The 27,989-nt window shown below is 39.9% G+C and overlaps 1 protein-coding gene across 2 annotated transcripts; it reads right to left on the reverse strand.

The window, feature by feature from the left end:
• Positions 1-275: 275 nt before the first annotated feature.
• On the reverse strand, positions 276-27,547 carry ACTR3B (actin related protein 3B). 2 transcript variants are annotated; one of them, XM_077789362.1, is made up of 12 exons: positions 27,420-27,547; positions 19,596-19,651; positions 17,638-17,762; positions 16,611-16,721; positions 16,143-16,238; positions 15,881-15,988; positions 14,443-14,586; positions 13,665-13,838; positions 11,109-11,201; positions 2,258-2,383; positions 1,782-1,865; positions 276-1,213 (listed from the first exon to the last, which is right to left on the reverse strand). In XM_077789362.1, exons 1-12 carry the CDS (start codon positions 27,461-27,463, stop codon positions 1,031-1,033), a joined length of 1,344 nt encoding a protein of 447 aa, XP_077645488.1. In that variant the 5' UTR covers positions 27,464-27,547; the 3' UTR covers positions 276-1,030. The 2 variants fall into 2 exon arrangements, with proteins under 2 accessions (XP_077645488.1, XP_021410934.1); XM_021555259.3 differs by having other exon boundaries at positions 276-1,217.
• Positions 27,548-27,989: the final 442 nt, after the last annotated feature.

The raw sequence follows: 27,989 nt of genomic DNA on the forward strand, positions 1-27,989 counted from the left end.
AACACAAGAACACGTACCCACCATAAGAGAGTTGTTAAGCCCTGGAACACCTTGCCCAGGTGCTCAGGAACCTCCATTCACAGAAACTTGACTGGCCCCGAGCAAACAGAGAGGATTTTGAAGTGAGCCCTGCACTAAACAAGAGTCTGGACCAGAAATCTCCAGAGGTTCCTCTACACTCAATGTATGTGATCCCACACAGACTGACACACAAATGCAAAGCCAGCCCCACAAGATGACGTGGGGGAGTAAATTAGGACTACCACAAACATTCATAAAGATGTTAACAGCTTTTATTTCACTGGTGCAAGGCCCAAGTGTCATCCACCACTCACCAACAGCAAAACAAAACATCATCTCCTAAAAAACAGCTTCAGAAAATTCAAAACAAAGGAACAGTGGCTATAATAAACTTCATACAATACTGTAAATCACTTTGTATCATCCAAACATGAACAGATCCATTCCTATCATACATGGCTTATTTTTTCCCCAAAAAATATACCAGCACTACTCCAATACATGCCTCACACTTGGAAATGCATAACACCATTCCATGACATTGACAGCTGTTCATGCTTAGAACTAGTCATCAACTCACCCTAGCAATATCATAAAATACAAAATTATATGAAAACCTACATATATAAAGTACTGTCCCAATCCTGCAATCTATTCCATTTGGGTAGGTACCTGTATCTCTTCCAACTCCCCTAAAGGCAATGTGGTATTTAGTGCTCCATTGCTAAAGGTTTGATTGCAAACTCAGGGCACAAGTGGGAAAGGTTTAGATTCTTTCCACAAGCAGTAAAACACTGCCTTATTCTTCTAGATTCAGTTTCAGTAGTATTTGCACAACCTCCTAAACTGAGACTTACCTATTTTCAATTACCTCACATTTAGGAAGAAAGAAGGAAAGGCTCTGAGTGGCCAGCAGAGAAATGGCTCGTACTGAAATGACTTGGGGCTGAAAGCTGTGCTTTAGTGCACAATGGTGATCCAAATGCCTCAGAGTTAACCACATCTTGCTTCAGTATTTACAGTCTCTGCTGCCTTCCTCTGCACTGCGTGAGCTTCCTCGCCAGCACGGTATCAGAGATCTTATTTCCATTGGATGAGCATTATGACATGACTCCAAAAACAGGATTATGACGACAAATACTAGGGCCATACTCTTCATAGTCCTTCTTGGTGTGACATACTTGGAAAAACTCTGGCTATAAAAATATAAAACAAATCCCGCCCAAAAGCATAAGAACGTAAGTAAAAAATCCCAACAAATAAATAACATCTTGACATTTCTGCAGACTGCAGCTTTACGACATTCTATTATATTTTGAAATATAATAAAATGAGATCAACTAATCAAGAGAAGTTTGTCTGGTCATAAGACTGCTTTTAACCACAGCATTAAGAAATCCCACTTGGCAATCAGCAATTGCTCCCATTTTCCTGTATTTGCTTCTCTTTTGCATTTAAGACCATCGATTTGGATTATATATTGCAGATGTCCTAACTAATCTCTAGTGCTGATTTAAAGAATAAAGGCACTATATTGGAACTATCATATCAAAACTACTTTAGAATTATGTCAACTCATTATATCTTTACTTCCATTTGCCCTGTACAAATTTTACTGAGATAAAACTTGCGTAAGGATTCCAGAATGTGACACAGTTTAGACTATCACAATGAAAAAGTTTAGAATTTAGTACTCAGATCAAATACACCCAGAATTCAACATGCAATAAAAATTAAGAATAACTCTGATGAAGACTTACTGTTGAAGCCAGCATGGAACCTCCAAACCAAACTGCATAACGCTGCATGTGATGTGTTATCACTTGAACTTCCACTGGTTTGGGCTAAGGAAAACAGTTCATATTTAGTTGGTTTTCAAACTTAACATGGTCAGACCCAAGCACCTTCAACCCTCCATTCACCTCACTTATCACTCAGATATGCTCCCCCTAGGAGACAAAGTCATTAAACTCTTCATAATAATTATGAGAAGGACACAAAGTTAAATCCCTCTTGGCCTACTGCTCACACATCTCCTAGAATGAAAACCAGAACTGCTCACAGTAATTTTAATATTCCTGTAAAGATGTCATATACTGCAAGGCTACCAGTGCTTTTAACAACACCTGAACATATCCTACTGACTTTACAGCCCATTTTCACTAGTGAGGTGAGAAATTTCAACTTGATTTTTGTCATTAGTCATGTAATAAATGCACTTGAAACACACACTCACTTTTATCCGACCACCACTGAGCTCCTCACTGAGCCGCAGTCTCGCATCCACCACTCTCTTCAAATCCCTTTGCAGTCGTCGTCCAAAGTCCCTGAACATTGTGGATCCTCCTGAGAGAACCACATTCTGGGCAGAAATTAAACACGCATTCTGTAAATCCATCTTCAAGCAAGTTTCCCAACAGCCAACACTGCAAAGGTGACTATTTGAATTTCAACATGATTAGGAAGCTGACAAGGCAGGTAGAACATTTTCAGCACCCCCCAAATCACAGGAAGTTCATGGCTCCCCTACTTTTCTCCTTTAAATACATTTATGTAGAATGGGTTATTACAAAGGAGAATTCCATTAAAACCATGAGCTAGTACTCTTCATACACAAAGCAGCAGAAATAAGTTATTACATCAAGAAGTTTCTCTAGGGATGTTCACAGCAAGCATTTTAGCCCTGACACTAAATAAGGCTCACATCTCATCATATTACATAGCTACAAAAGCTACAAAATTATCTAGAAACTCAATTTTCTTTTTTTAATTTCCATAGTTCTTCAAAAAGGCACCACACCTTCACAGAGAACTGCAGCACAGAGGAAGGTATGATGCCTCTTCCCTCGCGAGTCTGGTATTACTCAGTTTTCAGAGCAGAACCAAATGCCTCTCACCCTGGACTTGTACTTGGATTCTAAACAGACATTTTAGAATTTCCCATCTCTAATTCTGATAACGTTACAGCATCCCAGACTAACACAGAAGTAATTTCAAAGGGGAGGGAATTCAAAACAGGACCCCTAGAACATAACATCAGTGGCAGCAAAAATGCAATTCATGATCAGAAAAAAGAACTCAACGTGACAAAACAGCACATGTGCCTTTGCACAGTACTAAACTACTCACATGCCTTTGGCACATGCCCACAAGGAACTTGGACCAAGAGTTCACTGTACACAAGTCCAAGGACTATCTCTCAGTAACATATTTTGACATTGCAGACCAAGACTGTGCACATAATGAAAGAATCCCTGACCCATTGTTTTCAGCCTGCACATGGACCTGACTTCAAAGACACACGCAATAAGTGTTCACACTTGCAGGGTGCAGAAGTGCTTGGATTTTAAGCCACAGATAATAAGGGAAATCTTGTTTGTACCTTGTAATGTGAAAAGAAAGCTGTTTGTTTTTCATGAGAAAAAAAGTCCCTGTACATCATAAAAACCATTACAGTAGGAAAAACTCATTTCTTCACAGCTTCAGATTATCTACAGTATAAAAGAATGCATAACAAGGCAGGTGTGCTTTAAAGAAAAGAAACACAAGTCCCAGTAACATTACTGAAACATTTCCAAAAGGAAAATAGGAGGACAGAAAAGAGGAAAGGAGCCAGAAATCACAGCTGATTTTAAAGTTAAAGCAGGAGAGAGGATTCCCCCTACTCTCCCCATACACAAGAATATCTCTTCCCCTACATCAAAGTGGTCATGCACTCCACTTGGAAAAAGGAAATTGCTAATGGGCAAAAAAAGACAACAACCAACCTGAGTGATGAAATAGCAATTAAAAAGATGTCATCAGAAAATATTACCTGGAGATAATGAAGTTGGCAAAGAAAGCAAAAGCAATAATTCTATTCAAAGCAAATTAAACTTCAAGCATACTCCATAAAGTGGACAATGCTACTACTAAAAATAGATTCCAGAATAAACTCAATAATAATTTTTTAAATACATCCAAGACCAATTAATGTAACTACACAGTTAACAGCATCACTGGGAAGATCTTTCCATCATTCCAGGGTTAGAGGCTAAGAAGTTACAGCTTCTTCAAATTATGATTATTCAAGTACTTCGACATACCAAAATCAGTTCAACAATAACACTGCCCAAGGAGAACAGAAGCACCAAGGTACAAATGTTGAAAAGATGAGTCACCTCATCATCACATTCTGGAACAGCCAGGCTAAGCAGAATTCTGGATAGAAGTAACTAGGTGACACCAACTGCATTTAGAAGATGTTTAATTATGCAGTACAGTTCCCCTGCTCCCTGCACTATTGTCAGTACCAGACCAAATTCATGCTCGTTAGTAGAAGACTTGTCAGACAGCCTTCAGCAAGTTCCCAACTCAACAAGTCAGGTCAGAAGCCAGGTAATCCCCACTTACAATGAAAGCAGAATCCATATCCATTCCAAACCCCTCAAACACCACACTCACCACTTACAAAGGACACAATAAAGCTGAGTAAAGATGGTCAGATTAAAAAAAACAAACCCAAAAAACAACCAAGGGGGCATCACACACCTCCCTCCACCCTGACCTCTCAAGTATCTTCTCTCAAATAAATCTGAGTGATTTCAGTAACTACTTAAAAACCATAAAAATAAAGCATGCTAAATACATCTGTGGAGAAAGCTAACTAGTGATGTTTGGGTTTTCAGCCTGTCAGAGAATCCTCTGGCCTCCCAGAGAAAGACATCAAAGAAGTTAGGCTTTAAGTATCTGTTTCCAGCTGATTCCTTTAAAGAAGACTTCTTCTGATCTTACTCTGCTCAAACACACTTCAGCTGGTTTAACAGCTCCAAGCAGCCCACATGTTTCTCAAGCTAACACCAATTATCATGCCTGCTGATGGAAAGAACCTCCAGCTGGTTTCACTTTTATACCTAACTGGCTGAACATTTAAGTTGTTTTGAAAGAACACGTGTTCCTTTAGCAGAGAGGGACAAAGCCCTTCCACACACCTGAAAAAGTAAACCACAACAAGCAAATAAATTGAAGTAGGCTATTTCTGGAAGGAGACCAGGGAGTGGACACCAATCACAGAATCATTCAGAGTGGAAAAGACCTCTAAGATCATCGAGATCACTTAAGAGTGCTGACAAGAAATTTCTCCCTTCTCATCTGTACTTTTGCTTCTCTTATGAGCTCTGTGGTACTGAGTTTCTCCTTGTACCATTTCTGGAATTAAGCCTGTACAATGTAACACTGCTGAGATATGAAATCACCCAACAAAGCAACCCAGCTCCTGCCACAGAAGTCTCTGAGTAAATCAAGCTCACATAAAAATTCCAAAGAGTGAAATTAGCTCCTGAAGAACTCAGCACTACCAAACACAAGGTGCTGAACTGGTTTGTGCATCTTCACACTGCACTGTGGTGTGAGAACACTCTCAGCTGGACACATCAGACTTTGCAGCACCAAACTGAAAAGCATCTATGCTTTTCTGGCAAGTAAACAACACATCCCATTTTCCCTTTTTTTCCAGCTGACAGCCTAAATTAAAGTTAACATGACATGACCAGACCACCAGAGACATGTAATGAGATCAATATATGACTGTTAATAAAAATTATTATGGGTAAAACCAGGAAGGTTCATAAGCTGAAGCCAAGTACTTCATTAGCAAGTGAATCAATTAAGCTACATGTCTCTGTTAATTTGGTTAAAACAGGGCACTATTTGCCAACACAGTATAGAAAGCATAAGGATAAATATTGTTCATACCAAACAATAAATATAGCACAAAGAAGTAAATTTATTGTGAGAAACACTATTTTAAAAATACATTTACTTCTAATAATAAAGAAACAAATTTTTTTCCTTAAAATCATTAATTGGATGTTTATTTCACATTTCAAGTCACATAAAGAGATTTCAGCATGACTTATGGTGGTGCCATTCTGCATAAACATGCCTCATACATAAAGGAACCAGAAAATACTGCAGATGCACTGAGCTATTGTTAAACCAACTAGCAGGAATAATCTTACTAATTTATTTACAGCTGCGATAGGAATAAGTAGGGCTTCTCCTCAGTTCTCCTGTGCTACAATGACAGAGCCAATCTCTTGGGGTTTTCATTAAAATACCACAGGAATCCTGCAGTATTCAGCAGGAATGCTGTTCCTTTCCCAGGTCCTGCCATGGTGCCAGCAGATGCCATGGCCTGGCAGCCTTTCCACCCTTCTCTCACCCCAGAGCCTTTCCACTCTGCTCTGGGTCAGTATCAGGGAATTCCTGTGGTGCTGGAGCACAGATCAGCAAAGCCAGTCCTACAGTGCCATCTACCCTCCATGCTGTGCAGCTGGAGCTGCTCTCACACCAGATGTTTCTATTCACCACCAGCTGAAGTCAGAAGTGCTGCCAGGGGGTTTTTACCACCCTGTGTCAGCCCCTGTACCCAGGACCTTTCCAGTGTTTGAGGACAGGCTCTTGTGAGTTTAACTTGCTCAGTGAACACTGACACAACAAGCACAGCCCAAGTCTTAAATGTAGCAACAAGCTTGACTTTACCATTTCACTAAGTTTTCATTTTGAGGGAGACTAATCTGAATCCACAACAGCTGCACACCCAGCTAAGAAGTCACCTTCCCTAAGGAAAAGAGGCCATTTGTCAAAATCTTCTCTCCATGCACCTCTGTTTCCACAGAAAACCTGGATAATTCATCTCCAATAAAACACCACATTTACCAATATCCTACAGTCCCTCACCTCATGCAGAATTTTCAACTTGAGAAGTTGGCTTAGAAGTTTGAGGTCAAGGACGTTGTCATTTTATTCAGCATGATCTCAATCATGCTTAAGCATGCTTGGCTAGGACCTTTCAGAGATATTTCTGACAGAATTTACCTGGCTTCAGATGTAATTTATTTTATATTCTTTCTTTCAGGTATTTGTGCTAAAAAAAGCAGAGAAAAGTGGAAAGAAATCAATTGCTGGGACAGTCAGTGACCCTAAACTTTATTCTTTGTACTGGGAGAAGACAAGGACCTCAGAACTGTCAATATTGTTCTCATTTAACTCTGGAAGTACCTGGGGAGAGACTCTGGATAAGGAAAAAGAAAGATCAAGTAGAGCGTGTAATAGAAGTGATAATTTCTGAACCTGTTACTAACAAAAAATACTGTTTATTAGGATAGCAAGCAGTTTTTTAAACTTTTAAAAGCCCTTTGTCCACCTCTGAAGTTATTATAACTACACTCAGGAGTGTTAATTTTGACACTTTGTGTTTTTTGACACTAAGTGGCAAAAACTCATGTCCTAACTGACAAAAGTTTCAGAGCACTTTCAGGTTGAAAAGAGATTTTTAAATACCAACTAGTGCTGAAAACATTCCACACCAGCATCTGCTGTGGCTGTACCACAGGAGCAGATGTTCAGCACTGATCCAAGCTGGGTGTGCAGTAGTTATACAGAGTTTACTGGTGTGCTCACAGGAACCTGAAAGTTGGGGAAGAGTCTCATTTTTGTGCAGACCACAGCCCCCATCATGTTACTGCACTCTCCCTGTAATTTCTCTCCATTTCTGAGATATCAGTTATACTATGTATTCATATAATTATGAGGTAAGTAAAATGAAAGGTTGTGGAACAGTATTTTAAGAAAAAGGAAGATAAGAACTTCTCAAAAAAAACAGAACTAGATGAGTTATACACCATTCTTCCCAGAGAACTCTTAAGGGTGATGGAATGTCTCATTGAGCCCCACAAATGCAGAATTTTTTGCCGCATGCAGGATACGTCATTTTTCAGTGGAATTCAACACACAGGAATGATCAACATAGCCAGGATGCCAAATTGTTTCATCCATATGGTAAGATCCAAAAATTATCTCCTCTGTCATTTCTCATTTCATTTGAGCGTTCATTTTAAATTTCATTTTGCTTTCTGAAGCACTAGGTTTGCAAAAAAAGCAATTAAATAATAAACCCACCAAAACCACCTCATTTCTTCAAATTTCAATGCATGTCCCCTGGTTTCAAACCCATACATATCTTTTCCTGTTTTAGCAGAAAGCAATTCATCCCAAGCAATCCAGAACTCTCAACTCTGCGTCAGAGAATACAAATCAGTTTTTCCAAGCAATCACATTAAGAAGATGTAATGATGGGAATTAGAGAGTGCATTGCTAGCAATCATTATACAATTAAAAAAGGCTTCATCATGAGTGAAAGGATGTTTGTGCTTGGTATTGAACTGCTGCAGGTTATGGGATCTTGTGGAGGCACAAAGAAGCTGACTTCAGTTGTGGGGTGGATTTCCAGGGGTGCATCTCCCCCACTCCAGGCCCCAGTGGGATCTGAGAAATGCTCATTAGGCCTCAGCCCTGACAAACTAAGGACTCATTGGACTAAGCCCTTCTTGAGCTTAACAGAAACACTGTCTGTTCCCAGAACTAACAGGAGTTAAGTGAGCACCTGGCTTTTAGCAAACAGCCTTGGAAACCTTCTTCTTGCCCAAATAACAACTCAAGGGAAATAATATTTCTGTTATTGAACTTTCAAAGAAACTTACCAACTCAAATTGTGGCCAGGATGGGAAAGTACTGTGATTAAAGCACACTCTCTACTGGTGCTGTAAACAGCTGTCCAAAGTGGAATTCTTTTATGCTCTCAATTCCCAGAAAATAAGGGGACTGTGTATGTGTCAAACACCAATAACTAAATGGCTGTGGAGCCAACCAAGGACTGTTGGTAACATCAGACAAGAACTGCTGGTAATAACCAGGGACTATTGCTATTAACACACTGTGAGAAGAACAGGATTTGGCTGGAAGAGAGGGGCCAGGCACGCGTAGGGCATATATGAGAACAAACCCCTACACAGTACAAGGAATGAGTGGAGGAAGTTGACATGGACAACAGGGATTACTACCACCAAAAGCCCCCAAAGCCCTCCAACCCACCTCCAGAAAGGCCTGATAGAACAGACTGCACATGGTAACTAATTTACATGGAAAGCAAGAAACCTGTATTTGGAGCAGAGAGACCTCTCCATAAAAAGGTACCCCAAGCCCAGGGGGTGCCCCCAGGACCCTGGACATGTCATTGGCCAGACTGATGCAGCTGGATAAACACTGAAACCAGGACTGGTGCTCCCTTTTTCTCTTTCTTTCTTTAATTCATCTCTCCCTCTTTAATTCCTTTCTTCCCTTTCACCCCACCCCTTTACCCAAAACCTAATGCTGTGTGCTTAGACAGTAGGTCAGGTACTAACAGACCAATTTCCATGCCAAATGTGTAATTTATTAATAGAATTTTCAGACTCTCTGACCTTTTGTACATTTCTTTTGACCAATGAGCATTTAGATGCTTTCTTCTCTTTAGGCTGGGGTGTCACTGATCTGGCTAAAGAAGTCTTATCAAAGTTCTACTAGTCCAAACATCAACACATGGTAAGATAACTGGCCTTGTGAGAGAGATGTTGATCAGATTAGGAAACAGGGATACTGGCAGTAAAACTCAGAAATATCACAGAACATCAAAAGATGGGTTGTGGAACAATGATTCAAAGGCTACACAGCACATAAAACCTGCAATAAGGGTACTGTTAGGTATTTTCTGCAGGAACACTGAGGAAGAATCCAAACACTTTTGATGGAAACTCAGCTCCAAAGCACAGGCCCTTGGCTGGCCTCCACTCAGCACCATGGGCAAGTGAAACTGATAAACCTCAGAGAGAAAGTATGAGTGGAGTATTTCTGCATCCATACACTGCTTTAAACAACGAGAACAAGAGATGCTCATCCCTTTGAAGTGACCTTGCTTTAAAGAAGATAGCAGCTATTACCATTAATAACTACTGATATCTCTCAGTACATTCCACAGGTAATTGTGAAGCATTATTTTAATTAAGCAAGTATAATGAAAAACAGAAAAAGAAAAAACAAAGTCTCAATCAGTGGCAAGCCAAGGGAAAGTTATTTGTCTACTGGTTATGATGAGGCAGAAGTAACTTAACCTCAGATTTTAAACACCACTTTCTAACCAGTACCAAACCCTAGCCTACAAAGAATCTTTTGCTCCGAGGAAGCTTTGGTCTTTCAGATAAAAAGCAGAGACCCCTAATCACAACTTCACACTAAGGGGCTCGTAAGCCCTGCTGCTACCTAAGCTTGAAGTCTTTAAAGACATCTACTGCAGAATTGACATATTAATCTGTTAAACAGTTCAACTTCTCCTTTTATCCTGCCCCACAGATCTGCTCTGGAGTGCTACATCTCATTCTAGATTACAGAGAATGTTTACCAGGCAAGGAGAAAAGACTGTAAAATTTTAATAGTTACAAATACATCCTGAGACATGACTTAGTTGGAACTTAATGTTCATTCTACCAGGTAAGAAACACTACCACCTTCAGCACACAAATCTCTGTGTGCTATAGATTTATGCTGTTATTTCCAAAATTGTATTGCTCCTGCACAAGCAGAAAAAAGGGAACCATGGGATGTGGGATGTGCTGCCAATACAGACAAAGCTTGCCATGGACTATGCATGTCAGTACTTTACTTTTCACTCCTTAAACTATCAGGAACTGAAAATACTCTCTGGGCTACACCCTGGGTTTAAGCTGGCCTAATTGTTCTCTCCTTAAATATTTTCAGTTTTCATGTACCTTTTAAGTGATGCAGTGGTGACTAAACTGCATACAAAGGGCAGGTACAAGACAAGACTATGGAAAAAAAACATTGGAAACCACTACTTAATACAGCAGGGGAAGGAGAGTAGTGAGCAGGGTAAGACCACAGTATAACCCTTAAAATGGGCAAAACCAGAAGTCCTTCATGCACATTACATGTCAGATTCACACTACAAATGTCAGATACAAGTAACATCCCTCTGTCACAGCTTCTCAGGGACAATACTTACCTATGTATTGAGCCTTTACAGAAACCTTTCCTTCAAAACTAAAAAGCAGCAAATATCTAGTGGCATTCAGAAGTGGCACTTTGTTTAATTTCTATCCAAAGTTCACATTCCTCATCATGAAGGAAGTGGTAGCCATGCCCATGCTTCTGATCATGATGTTGTATTTAATCCTGAAATAAATGACATGAAGCTTACAGGAGAAAAGCCATACCTTGTATAACGGCCGGCGGACATCAATGGGACAGTTCTGTATGACCTCATCAACTACATCCGAAATGGATTCCATGAAATCAGGGTTAGCAAACTGAAATGAAACAGAACAGGCATTAGGTTTTTCCTCCAAAGAACAGAGAAATAAAAAAGACAGCAATAAGACTGTGGAGAGACTTTATAATAGGGGACAAGTGGGAGTTTCAAGTCTCGCTCATCATTTATTCTACATTAAAACAAACACTTCTCTGCAAGGGAAATGAGAATTTCTTTTTTCCTGCCAAGGAACTCAGATTCTCTTCCTTGGTCAGAAATTCACTGTTTACAATTTATGGACTATGCATTTTTATTGCCTGCAAGATGAATTTGATTTTTTCTGCAATATTAAACACACTGTGACCACTCACTGTTGTTCTGCCTTTCCTTTCAAGTGAGACTAAAAACACCAGTATGCATATCAGAGTGTTTCCCTCCAAAAAGATCTTAATGCTACTAAAATACTTCAGTTAAATTCCCACCAAAAAGTCAAAATTTTTTTTCCCCAAGCCCAGGAAGTACCTAACATTCAAAAGAGTATAATTATTTTAAGGCTTTGAGTGAAAGCCCCCACCAATGCAAACATGGACACAGTGCTAATGTAAATTTCTGCATTTATAAAACTAGAGAGTTAAGAGTTGCTAATGCTAGAAAACAATTTAGTGGAAATTTTCCACTTAAAACTTAACATCAGCTTTAAAGAAAATAACTGATAATAGCCCATTTTTTTTTCCTTTCAGAAGGTAAACTCTAAAAATTAAATCAATTACCAATACATAATAATATATTATTCTAGATATATTATAAGCTTTTGTGTAGAAGTACATGGGATTTACACTCAAAACAAGCTGTGGTATCTACATGGATGAACAAGTAACATCAGTCAAGCATAACAAGTGTACACTAAACTGACAGAAAATTAGCAAAGGAAGTTGGCTCGGAGCTCAAGAGCCCTAAGAATGACAGGAACACTTCCCAAGAATTCAAACTAACTTCCACAGTAAGAATTAATCATGCAAGAAGCAAAAAAATGAAGCCACATAAACCAAAAGAGAAGCTGCTGCACACTGAGTTTTCATCTGAATGAACTAGACCCTGAAAACTCCTGAGCTCTCCATAAAGATATTGATAAAACAGCAGGGAAAAAGGAATGAGTAGAAATGAGAGGTAAGGTATAACATCATCCAAGAACAGGGACAAGAGAACTGAATGTAAAATTGCAGTCTGCCAGCCAATATGATATGGCTGGAGAACAGCAAATAAAATCTCTAATTTAAGAAGTAGAGAAATAATCTGGATAGCCACAAACAAGACCTAACTTCAGGAGTATTAAAGACTACAGAACAAATTATGTAAACTGAAAATAGGAAGAGATTACAAGGCAGCTTTACCAAGTGCAGCTTTTACCTAGCTGAGCTGATACACTTTCAAGTGAGGAGTCAATGAAACAACAAGAAATTCTCTTTGGATGCAGTACACATCATCTAATATGTTTTTCTTTTCTAGGAAGTCAGTTCAGGTTTGGGTGGTTTTTTTCAATACGGAGTCAAGAAACTACCAAGAAATGAAAAAAATGGAAATTGGTCCTTTATCCCGTTCCCAAGAGTCTTTTTAGAGACTATGGAAAGAGAAACTCCTGAAATTATGTCTGACATGGGATTCAGTACTTCTCTGTTAAATCACATTGGTAAACAGCAGGGAAGAAAAACTACTTAGTCTGGAGATTTAATACTGGCAGAAGATCAGATGGCTACAAATTGACCACAGAAGATTAAAGCTGGAATTCAGACAAAAGGTGGCAGAGAGAAGCCTTTTAATATTCTTCCAAGGAGGACGGTAGAAAAAGGGAAACTTCACCAGTGTTGATGTGGATTTTAATAAAAGTTTTAACAGTATTACAGATTATGGATGCCTGAATAAATTCAGCTAAATGTGCAGGAATGGAGAGACCTGTATTAAAACCTGCCTCCTTCCTCTCAACAATATCCTGAAACTCATTCAAACTGAACTATCAAAAATCAGAGAGATGAGGTACAGCAATCTTTCCCAGAATTGTACATACTACTTGTGACCACACCAAGAGAGATTTCAATAGACTTACTTCAAGGATAATTTTATCATCCATGCCTTACAAACTGACTCAGGATCAAAAGTCTGCATCCAATATTTAGAATATCATCAAGGCCATGCTTAGTAGTGACCAAAGGGATTGGCAGCATACAAAGTATAAAGGCAGACTTGTTTAAAATGCTGCTGAAAGAGGAAAATGCTATACAAAAACTGTGAAATTAAACAATTAGTTCTCAAGTTCCGATTGAAACAGGAACAGAACAGAATGTTTAGAAGAGAAGATGTTTTAAACATTAGACTGGACATGACAAAACCACTTTTCTGCTGTGCTGACATTACCTGTGAGTGCACCTGGCTCCTGTTCAGGGGACTCACTGGCCCCTCACTGCCACGGGATGGCGCCCAGGCACCGGGAATGGCACAACTCAGCACAGCTATTCCCTGCTCTTACCTCGGGGTGGAAGAAGATTTCTGGTCCGAGGAACCTCTCGTAACCAACATCTATAACAAACTTGGTTTTATTGATGGCGTTGATGCCCGTGTATTGTTTGATCCACCTGCGAGAGTCCCCGTCGTACTTGGCAAATTCCTTCACTATGTCGGGGCAAATGTAACAGTACTTCTCCTGTTGAGAAACACCAGGCATTAAAAATAGCTGAAATCATTAGTACATCAGTGAATTAAAGTGCAACACTATCAGAAAAGAAAAATGCGAGCATTTTTATAGATGGGGGTGTTCAAGGGACTTTCCCACCCAAATCACTACTGAAGCCTCAGCCCCACAAGGCACGAGGCCCATTTGCTTCCAAAGGGCTGCACACACTGACTCAGCTACATTTGCCTCTCTCAAAATGAAAACATCCCCAACACCAGGTCTGTGACAATAAAGAATTTCAAGGGCAAGCTTTCACTGCAAGAGCAGGCATACACAATCACCCTACTTTTTCTCTTTTTTTAAGTTCTATTACAAAGCAAATTTTAAATAACTCCAAAGTTGAAATGCTGATTTAATCTGAAGAACATACTCACTCCAAACAGCCTAGCATGAATATTTTCTTCCTCTTTCTCCTTCCCCCATACCTGACTGGATAAACCACCAGAAGCTGGTGTAATTGTAACACACTACCTACATCTGCATTTTTAAGAGAGCCACTGGCAACTTGCTAGAGCCAAAACATCAGTTCACAGAGATTTACTATGTATTTATTAAGAGATAAAGGAGGATGTACCTTTATGGCTTTTGCTGTCTCCAGAGATTGTTCAGGAGGAATTCCTACCTCCCTTTCCCTTAGAAGCTGTTGAATAAAGTAAGTAATATCTCTACCTGCAATAGGAATATGTTTGATGCAACTTCCAATTACATAGCCTTCTGCCTATGTAGGAGGAGAGGAAAAGACATATTTAAGGGGAAAATATATTGTGTATCAATAATTAACATTCATTTTGATAATACTCTGATTTTCTATTAAAAGTAAAATCTTGAAACTGTAAAATCACTCTAAAAATGTGCACCCCACTGCAAGGTGGCTATCACTTTTATTTAAAGACCTTGATTACCACATATAAACAGATATTGACTAACAGATACACAAGTGATAAAGCTATCAGTCAGATCTGTACATATTAGTCAGATCTAATGGCTCCTTTATGACATCATCAGAAAAGCAATGTAATATAAATAAACTACCTGTGTTCTGTTTGAGAGTGAAAAATGAATAGAAGAAAGTATAAATTTAAATTTCTCAGACAAGAAAAATCACATAGGAATAGAAAACTGAAACAGAAGTAGGATCTCACAATACGCTCAACAAAACCAAGAAATCTACTTGCTGATTTTTTTAGGATGCATTAACTGAAAACACTGACTGATATTGCTGAGCCACTATTTCTTCCCTTGCTTTGTTTTACACCTTTCAGAGTTTCATGCAGTAAATGCTGTGTGTTCTCAGGACTGCCCATATGACAAAACACTGAGAAGATCAAGATAACACCACAATGCAAGATGAAGTTAAAGGGAATCAAATTTTCATTTCTAATATACCTGATCATTCAAGGACACAGTATGGTTCAAAAATACACAAAATGACATCAATGGATGTCAGCATGCACAGATAACTCTGTATTTTTAACATCCTCACATAACTGAACTGCTGAGATTAATCATGTGTAAGAACAGGTACTTATACAAATTTGTAGTTGTTTCCACATAAGCAGAGTAGAAACAATAAAATACAATAAATCTTATAAAAAGCACACACTACCAAATATATTAAAGTCAGAATGCAGGATGTCAAAAAAATTAGGACATTTCTTTTCAGATACTTTTGGCATGCAAGACATAAACCCATAATAATCATAATCACCTATATATAACCCATAAACCCATGATAATCATTGATATTTAAGAAAACTGAGGCATCACAGTAACAGAAGGTAAGTTTTTACATAGAAATAGCCTTTTAAAAGCTGGATTAGTGGTTCCATACTTTCCTGTGGTCTTCAAGCTAAATTAATACATAATGGAATACATATTTTTGCAAGGAAAGAAGTCCCAGCCAACACTAAAAATTTTAAAATAAGGCTTCATTTGGCGCACCTTATTTAAATTTACAGTAAACAAACCCTGTCCAAAGCAGTGCTGATTTCAAAGTGCATCCTGCTCCTTACCACGGGGATCACATGGGTCACTCCATCACCACTGTCGATGACAATCCCAGTCAGAGTCCGCTCCCCAACCTGCCGTGACGTCCAGGAGGCAGCTAAGGCCAACACTGCCTACAGCACACAGAGTTTATGTTTAGAAGCAGGCAGAGTGCTCTGATTTACACTCTCAAAAAGTACTGTTTCAAACATTTCACACACGTGCCAAAGAAAGACCAAAACACTGCAGCTGTTTTCTACTTTAGAAGAATGCATTCACTTTGTTCACCTGCACAGCAATGTAAAGTCCTGGGATGTTAAATGATTCAAACATGATTTCTGCAAGGTATTCTCTGTTTTCTGGTGTGTTCAGTGGAGGCTCTGTCTGTAAAATAAAGAGTTTTGAAAAAGTACCTCAATAGGATCCTGCCTTGATTAGTTTGTTACCAAAGTTTTGGTAATCAAACTTTTAAAATCCTCAGTGCACTCAAAATAAAAAATTTCAAACAGAATTTAAACAGTGCTTGAAGATGTTCAAAAGCAATAGCTGACCTGCAGTAGCCTGCATCACAAAATTAACAGAATATAGTTATAATGCAGCTTTAAAGATTAGCTTTCTCCTCCCAACCCAAACCCTGTCATTCCTAGAGAAATAAGATATACAGAGAAAAATCCTCCAGCAGAGCTACTTGTGCTTGGAATGGTATTTGGTTTTCCTCTTACAAAACTATTTCCTTACCAGGCCTCATTAACTCACCATTAAAAAATAGTGATCCTCAGGTTCAGCTCTAAGGTACTTAAAAATGACTTGCTCCATGAACCTCTCCATGAGGTCCCAGTCTTCAACAATTCCATGTCGGATAGGCCACTGCAACAGCAAAACTCGTCAGCACTGGACCATGCAGGGACAAAGAAAGCCAGCAACAGGAACAGTCTGACACCTCATCTCATCAAACCCATCCTGACTTCAATTCAGAGGCACAATTCAAAGTTACCTCCTGCTCCCAGCTACTTCCAAGCCCAATCCTACCTTGCAGGATTAGCAGCCAGAATCCAGACTCTATTCCTGTTAAGTCTGATGCAGAACTGTGTTTTAATCTCTTTCTGTATAAATTTTATCACTTAAAAAGTTGAGAATTGTACTTGGCTTCAATATGCCTTTCCATATTATAAAAAGAAATAAAGACCATATAGGCTATATATTTTTCACCTAAAATTTCTGGCAGGGTTGGTGTTTACATTTTGTTCAATGTTAACAACACAGCTGACATTTAAGTAACACAGAAGGATATATAAAATATGATTTTTTTCCACATAGTTCATAAGCCAGTAACGCTTTTTAAGTACAAGAAGTCCTTTACTAGGGTATGGAAAATATGATTCACAGAAAAGCTGCATTGAAGACAGCCTTTCACAAAACAATTGTGACTTTCCCTGAAGCAAAAGTATCCAACACATTTCCCAGTTTGTATGCCATGTCAAAAGGGCACACTTTTAGCAAGAATTTAAATATTCAGTGTATACGACTATTTTAATAGCTCAGAATTTTGAAAACTGAACAGCTGCACTGTATCAATGAATATTTACACAAACACCAACAGCACCAGTAAAACAGATATCTAAAAAAGGGTGAAGCCATGAACCAAATCATGCAGTTTTTTAAAAGCAATAAAAATACTTTACAAAAAAATGCAAACACGTTTTGAATATCCAGAAGTCCTAGAACATTTTATCATACAAATCTGAGACTTGGGAAAGGCTGTCAAAGTCTCTTGAATGCTCACCTTTGTAGCATAGGTAGGTTTATCTATGGCTTCATCTCCTATGAAAAAGTCCAGATCATCAACACCTTTCATTACCCTCCTCTGAGCCTGGTCCCCCACTTTGGCTGACTCTCGGATTGCAATACCTTAAAATAAACCCAAAAAATAAATCAAAACAAAATGAAAACAGCTAAATGCCAAGTGATGAATGTTTGTTTACTTAAAGATTCTTTTCCAAAAATAAAAATTGGGATATAAAAAGTAGTAATTATGTAAGTGATCTACTGACAAGCCAATAGAGCTGAGTTCATTCTCACTGCATCCTGCAGGATTCTGGTCACCCATCTCTCATTATTTGTACATAGTAATTCACAGAAAATACTGAAAATGCATTTTGTTACAGATTACAGCAGTCACTAAACCTCTACAAGTGCATCATTCTAGTAAGCAACATGATTTTCTGAGTCCCAACTCTAGAATAAAGAGGAAGAGCACAGGAGAAGAGGAAAATAAACTGTGTATTCAAAAATAAGTCTTCGAGTCATTTTCCTGGTTGGTGAGAAAGAAGAAAGAAGGAGGGGAAAAATCAATTTTCAGGGCTACAGAGAAATCTCTGGAGACACTTATGTTTCCCATTAGCAGCCTTCAACTATCACTAAAATTATTAGATGATGACTGCTGTAGGCAAGAATATGAGACAGCAAAAATCAAATCTGGGGCAAGCTAAAAATAAAAAGGGAATGAAGTACTGCTAAAATGTAACCTTGTTTATATAATTTTCTTTTAATAGGTTATAATCAGGGTCTAAATAACATATAGCAGAAAATGCAGAGTAGGCAGCCATCGTCCACAAACACACCAAATACTACCATCACCAAAAAATTATTCACAGGCAAACAATTATTTTGGAAAAACATCTACCCTCCAACAGGTTTATAGTTGCATAAAACAGGATTTATAGTAAATTCACAGGAAATCCCTGCCATCCCACTTCTTTAACATAAGACATTTAAATCTTTAAAAATGGCTTAGGTTTCAAATTTTACAATACTTAAAATAGAGAGACTGTAAGCAGTACTGCAGCTACACCTGGTGAAAAACATGTGTCCACTTCTTTGGCCATCAATTAATACCTTTATAATTTCCTTATCTTTATACTTTCTCCCATGGGTAGCTACAAGGTAGTCTAGATGCATTAATAAGCAGTTAATTGGAAAAGTTCACAAAAAGTAAAAAGCAGTGTTTAATGTAAGTGGAGGTAACAGATGCCATTATAGATGTAAATACATAGTACTACTATTTATATATATATATATATATATATATATATACACACAGCATTTCAGAAAAACTATTAAGATGTCAATTAAAATCAAGAACACCAGAAAAGTATAACATTTTAAACAAGTTTAACACACAAAAAAATTAAAGAGTAAATCTGTTCAACAAAAGCATGTTAAATGTGCAAGAACATTTTAATTGGTAAACACACACCCAAAAGGAACATTTTCTAATAGGAACAACTTTTTTGAATATTAAACTGTCTACAGTCCCAGACAATGTAAATAAAGCAGACACCACCTGCACTTTAGTATTTAATTTGATTGGGAGCCTTCCCCCAGATTATCCAGGCTGTAACCATGGTGTCAGGTAGACAGGAGGTAAATTGCATTCTGTCTACTCAAGAGTCCTAGCCAAAAAATAATGGAGATAAAAAGGAAATTGGACTGGAGTTCTCTTCATCTTTGTCATAGCAACCAAGAGCTGGTTTAATGAGCAACAGTCCCAGCTAACTGCAGACAAGGAGCTCTGTTTAGCTGCACTCCAGCCAAAGATGCTAACACGTGAATATCACTTCCCAGATGGACACGGGACTACCAGGGCTGAGTTGGGAGCTGGAAGAACGTCACTTAATCCTCAAAGTGCTCAGTGACAGCAGTGCGTGTTACAATTTGGAAGGACAAAATAAATCAACTCACATGATGGGATAATGAACTGAGGTTCTGTATTTCCTGCATAGCCAAGCTTTGTATACCTAGAGAAATAAAAAAAAAAAATATATCATCAGGTCATTAGATGCACTTAAGATGCAAAAACATGAAGAAAAAATACTTTCAATCCACTCCACTTCTTAAAGTGAAGGTGAAACATGCATCACACGCCACATCCACATTTTCTGGGTTATGCTTTCAAGTATCATGCTGCTGAAAAGAAAACTCAAAGTGGTAAATACTTTAGGTGTTAATTTATTTTTCAGACTACTTCAGCTTATAAATTTTGTTAGTGTTATTCAGAACTACCAAGTCTGAAAACTCAACTCTTGCTTTTTCCATCTTGTTGACCTGCTATGACAAAGGACAGGCAGGTCACATTGCACCCTTTGGAAAAAAATAGGGCAATGCAGATTTTACCCTTTAATTTCCATGACCAAAGAGAGCCCTAGACTTTACGTATTTGTTTAATATTCTCAAATACAGGGGAAAAAAAATAAATAAATAATACAGTGTCACAAGTATAAACCACAGGAGAGAACTCTTGTGACAATCCTGATATAATTCCCTTTCAGGCCTTGAACAAACCACTCACTTTGTCACAGGTACATTATCTGTGTGTGATAAAAGACCAATACTACACCAAAGCAAGCCTGCACTGATGAAATGCTTTAAAAATGGACAGCAGATGGTACAAAGCATTGATATTTCTTTCAATATACATATAAGATCTATTTTAACAATTAAAGGCTTGAGAGGGAAAACAAAGGGGGAAGGAAGAAAAATAAATTTTCACATAAAACTTAAGAATTTCTACAGGTATTAGTGACAGCAAGCTACTCCAGGTTTTTAGCAACTAGAAATAATTAACATCCCAGACTATGAAAAATTCCTAGCTCTACTGCCTAGGGGAAAAAAAAAGAAAAACCCCACAATGACAACAAAACCCACGTCAGAAACAGTGTTAAAAGAAAAACCAACCCAACTAAATTGATTGAATACTTGCAGAGACTGATGTCATTCTTGAATATTGCCATTAGCTTGAAACAGAAGTACATCAGCAGCAGGATTTGAGGGAATTGGCATTGTTCACATCATTTTTACACAAAAAACCTAAAGCCATGATATTATTAAATGAGACCAATCCCAGTCTAGGTCCTATAGTGAATTTAAAGTCTTTGTCTGCATCCTGCTCTCAATATTTGCAAATAATACTATGCCATGGCCAAAGCAGAGGTTTGCATCTTCATTAGCAGCTTGAAAAGTAGGTTCCTCTTTACAGATTATTTGGTATAAAAATACTCATTAAGTATCAAGAGTTTTCTTAGATAAAGGAATTAATCTAAATTGAATTATCAATGACCTTGGACTTAAATATTTATATTTCAACTTCTCTTGAAAGCTGTAGCTTCAATAGACTTCAAACAATAGTTAAAAAGCCATTCCCCCCCAAGGCTAAAAAGACAAGGACTGTGTTTTGCAGGCAAGGGTTTGTTGGGTTTTTAATCATCATTATAGACATATGCTTTCAGTCAAATCCAAATTGTTTATGCACACTTGCTGTGGTTCTCAGAAAAACATAATCAGGATGTTAAATTAGACTGACTGTAAAGAAGGACATTACTAGTAAAAATTCTTTTTATGATTATTATTGCATAGATTCTTCACATTTTAGAATGAGGCCTACCCTAGGGAATAGTGTTAAAACATAACAAGCAACAACAGGAGTTCCACTGGGATTTAAGACCAGTACAGGCCACTTCCTCTTATTTTTCTCTCTGAAATGAATCATGACTAAATGAACATAATGAAAAGCAAGGAAATAATTTATTTTTGTTTAAAGGACCCAGCTTCAAGACTTAGAAATGACAATTAGGCAGAAATATCATGAAAAAAAGCCTTTCAAGCCTCAGTGACAAAAACCAAAGACAGTATCTACATACACATACATGTAAATACATATATATACTTTTCATACAATTTTTATATATCTGTGTACATGAATAAATTAAAAGGTTCCTGCAGTCTAACCAGAACTCATTTCTTAAACTAAAGTCTGGCCAAGAGGTGAGTTCAGTTTGCCATCTTTTCCCCCTCAACACACGCTTAAACTCACACCCACTCACAGCATTAAAAAAAGAAAACACTCTCTAGAAGTCAATTGGGGCTACCAGTCTGCAAGAGCTTCCCTCTCTAGAATGGATCAGATCCCCCAGCCAGGGTAATTTGTAAAGTTACCAATCCCTACAGCTCAGCATTTTACAGATTCATTTTTAACCAGGCTTAATTCTCCTACTGAAAAAAACTACCAAATAAGTTTATTTCTCAGTATAATGAAAAAATTCTCTTCAAAGAATTAATCTCACAGAAGGTAACATATGGAAAGATTTCTATTGCATGCCATTAATCCATAGAAGACTAATACAAAAACTAAGAGAATAACTAAATTCTCAGTTCAATGGTGAAGCAAATAAGCAGAAAAACAAAATCTGTTAAAAAAAATCTACTTAAGATCAAACAAGAGACAGACTGGAACAGGCAGCCACATTTCAAGTATTTTTGACAAAACCAAACGGAAGGGAAACTCAGATTTCTCCCAAGACCACGCAGGAAGAAAAGGAAAATAAATTATGGAGTTGTGCAGCTCTTTGCTACCCAGGAGCCTCAGACATGGCAGACTTGGTCCCAGATCTCTGTTGTGCCCAGCAGGACCCAAACTCATTCCACCTCTCAAGGATACATTAAAGTGTTTGGGTGACCCATTTCCAGCACCTCCTACAGAAACTATTCCCTTTCCTACACGATATTTAAATATTCACTGACTGGAAAGGCTCTGGACTTCAACAGTTACAGAGGGTACCTGGTCTCCAGTCCCTTCTCCAATGAATATTTAAGCATGTAAAACAGTTTTCTTTCTCCTGGGTTACAGCCTAGCAGACTAATGGTAATGCAACATCTTGTGATCTGTAAAATTACAGAGACAGCTGTAGCGGAATGTGTAGATAATCAGTATTCCAACTTAATTTCATTAAAAGCAGCAATTTGTTGCCAATGAGATAGGAACCTACTGGAAACAGGCCAAAATATAGGATACTGCACTGAAAATTAGCAGAAAACTGATCCAATAGACTAAGCTATTTCATGCAAGGGGATTTGGAGGACTACTCATTTTTTTAAAAACCTCTAGAAATTACATGTTGTTGAAACAAGCAATTTCTAAAAATAGTGTGGTCTCTTCCATACTGTTCTGAGCAGGTGACGAGTACATTTACAAATGAGTTTCACAAACCTCTGCATGAGGATTGGTCATCCTAACCCTGTTCTCTTCTGAAGTACCACCAAAATGGGACTTACATCAAGAATGGACTCCAAAGATATACAAATGGACTGCACTTGGAAGCAGATGCTGCACCCTTAACCGCTTTAGAGAGAAGAGATATGTTTAGGAAAATTCTTCCCAAAGCATGAGAACAAATCACAAACTCAAGCAGTAGCTTTCTCTAAGAACACAAGACATACAATTTTTCTCTGTACAAGTATGCAAAAAAGCAAAGCCTAAATGTGACCATTTTACCATTGATCACTCTCAATTGCTTTTTTGGTCCACATCTTTAAAACAATGTGTTACATTTACATTAAAAAAACTCTGAAAAGATAAATATGACCTGATTAAAAATAGCAGAATGCTTTGAAAAGTCCTGTAAACAAACAAATAGCCTCTGTAAATAGAACACTTTCCCTGACAGCTAAGAGGCCGAATTACCAGGCTACTGCTGTCAGAACACCTTTGATGCCAGGCTGCCATAGCAGAAGTTATTATCATTATTACAAGAATGTCTGAGGAACTTGCAACACGAGTTCTTCATGAAGATTTGGAAAAGCACTTTTGAAATTAAGGGATGAGAATGAAGAAGACATGAAGGAGAAAATATCAAATAGGAAAAAAAAAAATCTATTTTGTCTGCACAATTTACTCAAGAGCACCAGCAGCCACTATAAGAATAAAGAGTACAGTAAAGCCATTGGGTTTCTTGAGAAAGTCTAGCACTTTGCAGGACTGAAGCCTGTGATTATAAACAACAGTTAATTAACTCAAGCTCCCTTAGACCCAGAACAGCAATTAAAATAATGCCTGTTCACGAGTCTCACATGTGAAAAGCAGAGGTAATACTTGGCTAAAGCAATTCACTAGGCATCAGAAATATGGTAACAGAGGGGAAACATAGCATGTTCTAAGGCTCCAGCTATCTTTAATAGCAACATCATCAAAATACACTTCAAGTTTTAAGACCCAGCCCAGCTCACTTGTCCCAGAAATCAAGTATTTAACTCTAAACTCACCTGTAAGACTTTACCAAAGTACTTTTTCTTTACTAAAAAGTAATGGCTTCAATAAAATACACCCAAACCAGAAGCACTCCTCAGCATCTGCAAATGCACTGAAGAGAGGTATTTTAAGATACCTTTGTTTTGCTCACCCACCTACTACTGTTCTGATGTCCCACAGCTAAATGCCAATTATGAAGTCTAAAGCTATTCAAAACAGCAACACAAAAAGGCCTGGTAGTCCTAAGAAACTAAAAATAGCATGCCCTTCTCTACAAAGAGTGACAGCAATGTGTAAACTGATCACGAGGAGAATCTCATGCAGAGAAAATCAAGATGTAGTGCATCAAAATGGCACTATGTCAACTCATTTGCAAATACTAATGGAAAAGAGTATAGCAAATTATTAACTATTTCTGCAAGATTTGTGAATAAAGAGTGAACAGTTTATGGCAAAGGAAATTCAAAATTTACATCCAACAGACTAAAGGAACATTATCCTGTCCTGCTATAAAAATATGTTTCTCACTGAAGGTCTCGAAGTATTTTTATACACCTGTTCTTACTTTTTTGTGAGGAATTCTGGCATTTACAGACTGAGGCATGTGGCTGCAAATTACAGTATATTAAGCAAACCTCCTTATGCACAAAACAACAACAAAACCATTATTTTAACAAACTTCTTAAAACCCCTTACATGGAAAAAAAGATGGATTAGTGGCTGGACAGAACACCTCATTCAGTACCAGAGATTTAAGTAGAAAAGTGTGTTTTATATACACAATGTCCCACAGTGCATGTCTGCATATACCTTTCCCTTTCTGCTATGCTCTTCCCAATTTTTCATCTGAAAGCCCTTTCATGAATATTTTGAATTAATTGTTTGAAGCTTGTAATCCAAAGTAGATTCATTCTAACAATAAGAAGGTTTTCAGCCCACACAGAGGAAAATTCCAGAGACTGCGTATCAATGAGTCAAGCTACTTCTTCTGGCTGCTTTTGTTCAGACTTGTTCCATCCTGAATTCTGCAAGATAACATATTTCACATTCAGTAGTCTCTTTGCTGAAAAGTCTTCCATTTTTGAGTGCCCTACAACACAGTCAAGCACAAGTCCTACCAGCAGAGATACCATGTTGTCTCCTGTGACTCAAGATCACTTGGAGGCATTGAAAAACAAATGTGCATCACTTAGGGACTATCCAAACCCTTTCTGAATCAAAACAATATACATGTCCCTCCCCTACAAAATCCATCAGCTTTACCCATGCAAGCACCAAACAGATTTTAGAAATTCTACTTCAATTTTTATTTCTTTGAAAGGGCACAATAAGCAATGTTCTATCCTTATGTATTTTGTGTAACTGTTGGCCAGCAATATCTACTGCTAGTGTAACACTGGAATTACTCCACAATCTGAAAGCCAAGAGGGTCTCCTGCAAAAGGCAGCTTTGGCATTTAAGGCATTTTCTGGGTTTTAAAGTTTCTACTATACCCTTTTTAAAGGATCCATCTAGACTTCACATTTCTCTCTAAACTATCAAGTAGTAATCCTGTGATATCAACAGATCTGTGGAGAACAGATACTTACAGTATCTTCAGCAAATATACAGAAGAAACCCTGGAAACTACCAGGAAGTATCTAAAGAGCAAGCAGAATTAGACACAAGGTAGAACCTGGTCTCTATTCTACTTCCAAAGTATCCAGCTGTGAACTCCAGTTTTCCCCACTGAGGGAACAGAGCTGGTTACTGTTAAGCTAAAGTATAAGCAGAAACAGGCAAAGATTTTTAAAACTTTCATGACAGTTTAATATAGACATATTTCAAAATGTGACACACTTTTTCAGGAGCAGGCAATGTGGCACCACAAGACTGGAAAGTGCTTAGGGATTGGGGTTTCTTGATTTGGTTGGAGTAGTTTGGGGTTTGGTTTTTTAAAGACTGTTCAGTTCAGGAAATTTTAAAATAACTTTCCAAATAGTGAAGAAATTAAAATAGTGTTCCAAATTCCTTCCAGAGGAAAGGCTAAATTAATGCAATCAGTGAGGGCGAGTCTGACAAGTAAAGCTACTGCATGAATAGTTACTCATGGACCGGAGCTTCACTTCCTCTACTCAGAGCTGTCTGTAACTGTTGGGCCAAAGGAAAGGTATTAATTAGCAGAAGCACACCACAGATTCAGTATTACAGCTGAATTATAGCTCCCTCTGACACCTCCCTGTTAAGGCACAGCACGACTGGATGCTGGATATCCATTCAGGTCTTCTCTAGCACAGAGAGGTAGGACAGACCCGCTCCTGAAACACCTCCCAAGCACATCCTCTGCAATTCCTGCCCTCAAAGACTTGAATTACAAAACTTGTGGTTTGGTTAAGTACGGAAAAAAAATGTCACACTGATCCGAGAAAGGTGAAGGGATGACCCAATGACCGAGCGCATCACTAGAGCAAGGCAGCGCGCTCCCACCTCAGCCGAAAATGCTAAAATTGCGGACGGCTGATTTTAAACGGGGAGAGGAGGCAGGAGCCCGCAGCGAGAGCGGCCCGGAGCTGTGCAGGGGAGATGTGCAGGGGAGATGTGCAAGGGGAGCAGTGCAGGGGATCAGTGCAAGGGGAGCAGTGCAGGGGGAGCAGTGCAGGGGGAGATGCGCAGGGGGAGCAGTGCAAGGGAGCAGTGCAAGGGGAGATGTGCAGGGGAGCTGTGCAGGGGAGCAGTGCAGGGGAGCAGTGCAAGGGGAGCAGTGCAGGGGAGATGTGCAAGGGGAGCAGCGCAAGGGGAGCAGTGCAGGGGGAGCAGTGCAAGGGGAGCTGTGCAGGGGAGCAGTGCAGGGGAGCAGTGCAAGGGAGCAGTGCAGGGGAGCAGTGCAGGGGGAGCAGTGCAAGGGGAGCTGTGCAGGGGAGCAGTGCAGGGGAGCAGTGCAGGGGAGCAGTGCAGGGGGAGCAGTGCAGGGGAGCAGTGCAGGGGAGCTGCGCTCGCCGGGCTCGGTGTCCAGCACGCACCGACAGGGCTGCCCCCGGCTCGGGCACCTCCGTGAGCCTTCCCAGGTACCGCCTCTGGACCGCTCTCGGCGCGGGCTCCTGCCTCCTCTCCCCTTCTGAAACCAGCCGTCCCCAATTTTAGCACTTGCATCATGCAGTCACTTCACAGCCAGAGGACACAAACGAAAACGCGTCCCGAGGGGCGAAGAGCGCACACAGAAACACGCACGGCGGGGACACGGCAGGGCTGCCCCGCTCCGCGCTCCGGAGCGATGCAAGGGCAGCAGAGACACAGGGAGGACGAGAGCGATGAGCACCGGCCCGCTGAAGGCCGGAGGGGAGAGAAACCCTCGGCAAGCCGAGAGGCCACCGGGACACTCGGCAGGAGCGCGGCCCCGTGCGAGGAGCGCTCGCCGGCAGCAGGAGGCGGCGGAGCGGCGCGGCGCGGAGACACCCCCCCGTCCCCAGCACGGGGACCGGCAGCCGGTCGCCCCTGCCCGCACTCACCCGGTGCCGCCGTCGATCACGCAGGGCGGCAGGCAGCTCGCCATGCTGCGGGGCCGGCAGTGCGGGCCCTACGCCACCATCCGGGCGGCCGCCGGCTCCCCGGCGCGGGCTCCACGCGGGCGGGCCCGCAGCGGCCGCCGCCGGCGCCGCCCCCCGCGCCTGCGCCGCCGCCCGCGGCCGCGCCGCCGCGGCGGGTCACGGCCCCGCCGTGAGGGGGAAGCCGGCGCGGGGCTGTGTGTGCGGCGGAGGGCCGTGCTCGGGGATGGGGCTGGGCTCGGCGCTGCCGAGTCAATAGGATTGGGAAAGAGCCTGGAGGTCCTCGAGTCCCGCCTAGCACGCAGAGCGGCCGGAGCACGTCCAGTCCTTTCTAAGACACCTCCTGGGAGGGTGACGCCGCCACCTGCCTGGGTTGGTGGAGTCACCCTCCAAACTGAACTCCCGTTTCCCAAAATGGACATCTCTGGATTATGAACCCTGTGCTCAGCACAAATTCCAACCAGCCACTAGATACTGCGAAGAAAATAACCCCAGTTAAAGCCAACATGTTCCACTCGTTATTCCACACCACTG

Source organism: Lonchura striata, chromosome 1, assembly GCF_046129695.1.
Source record: "Lonchura striata isolate bLonStr1 chromosome 1, bLonStr1.mat, whole genome shotgun sequence".
Lineage (NCBI taxonomy): Eukaryota > Metazoa > Chordata > Aves > Passeriformes > Estrildidae > Lonchura > Lonchura striata.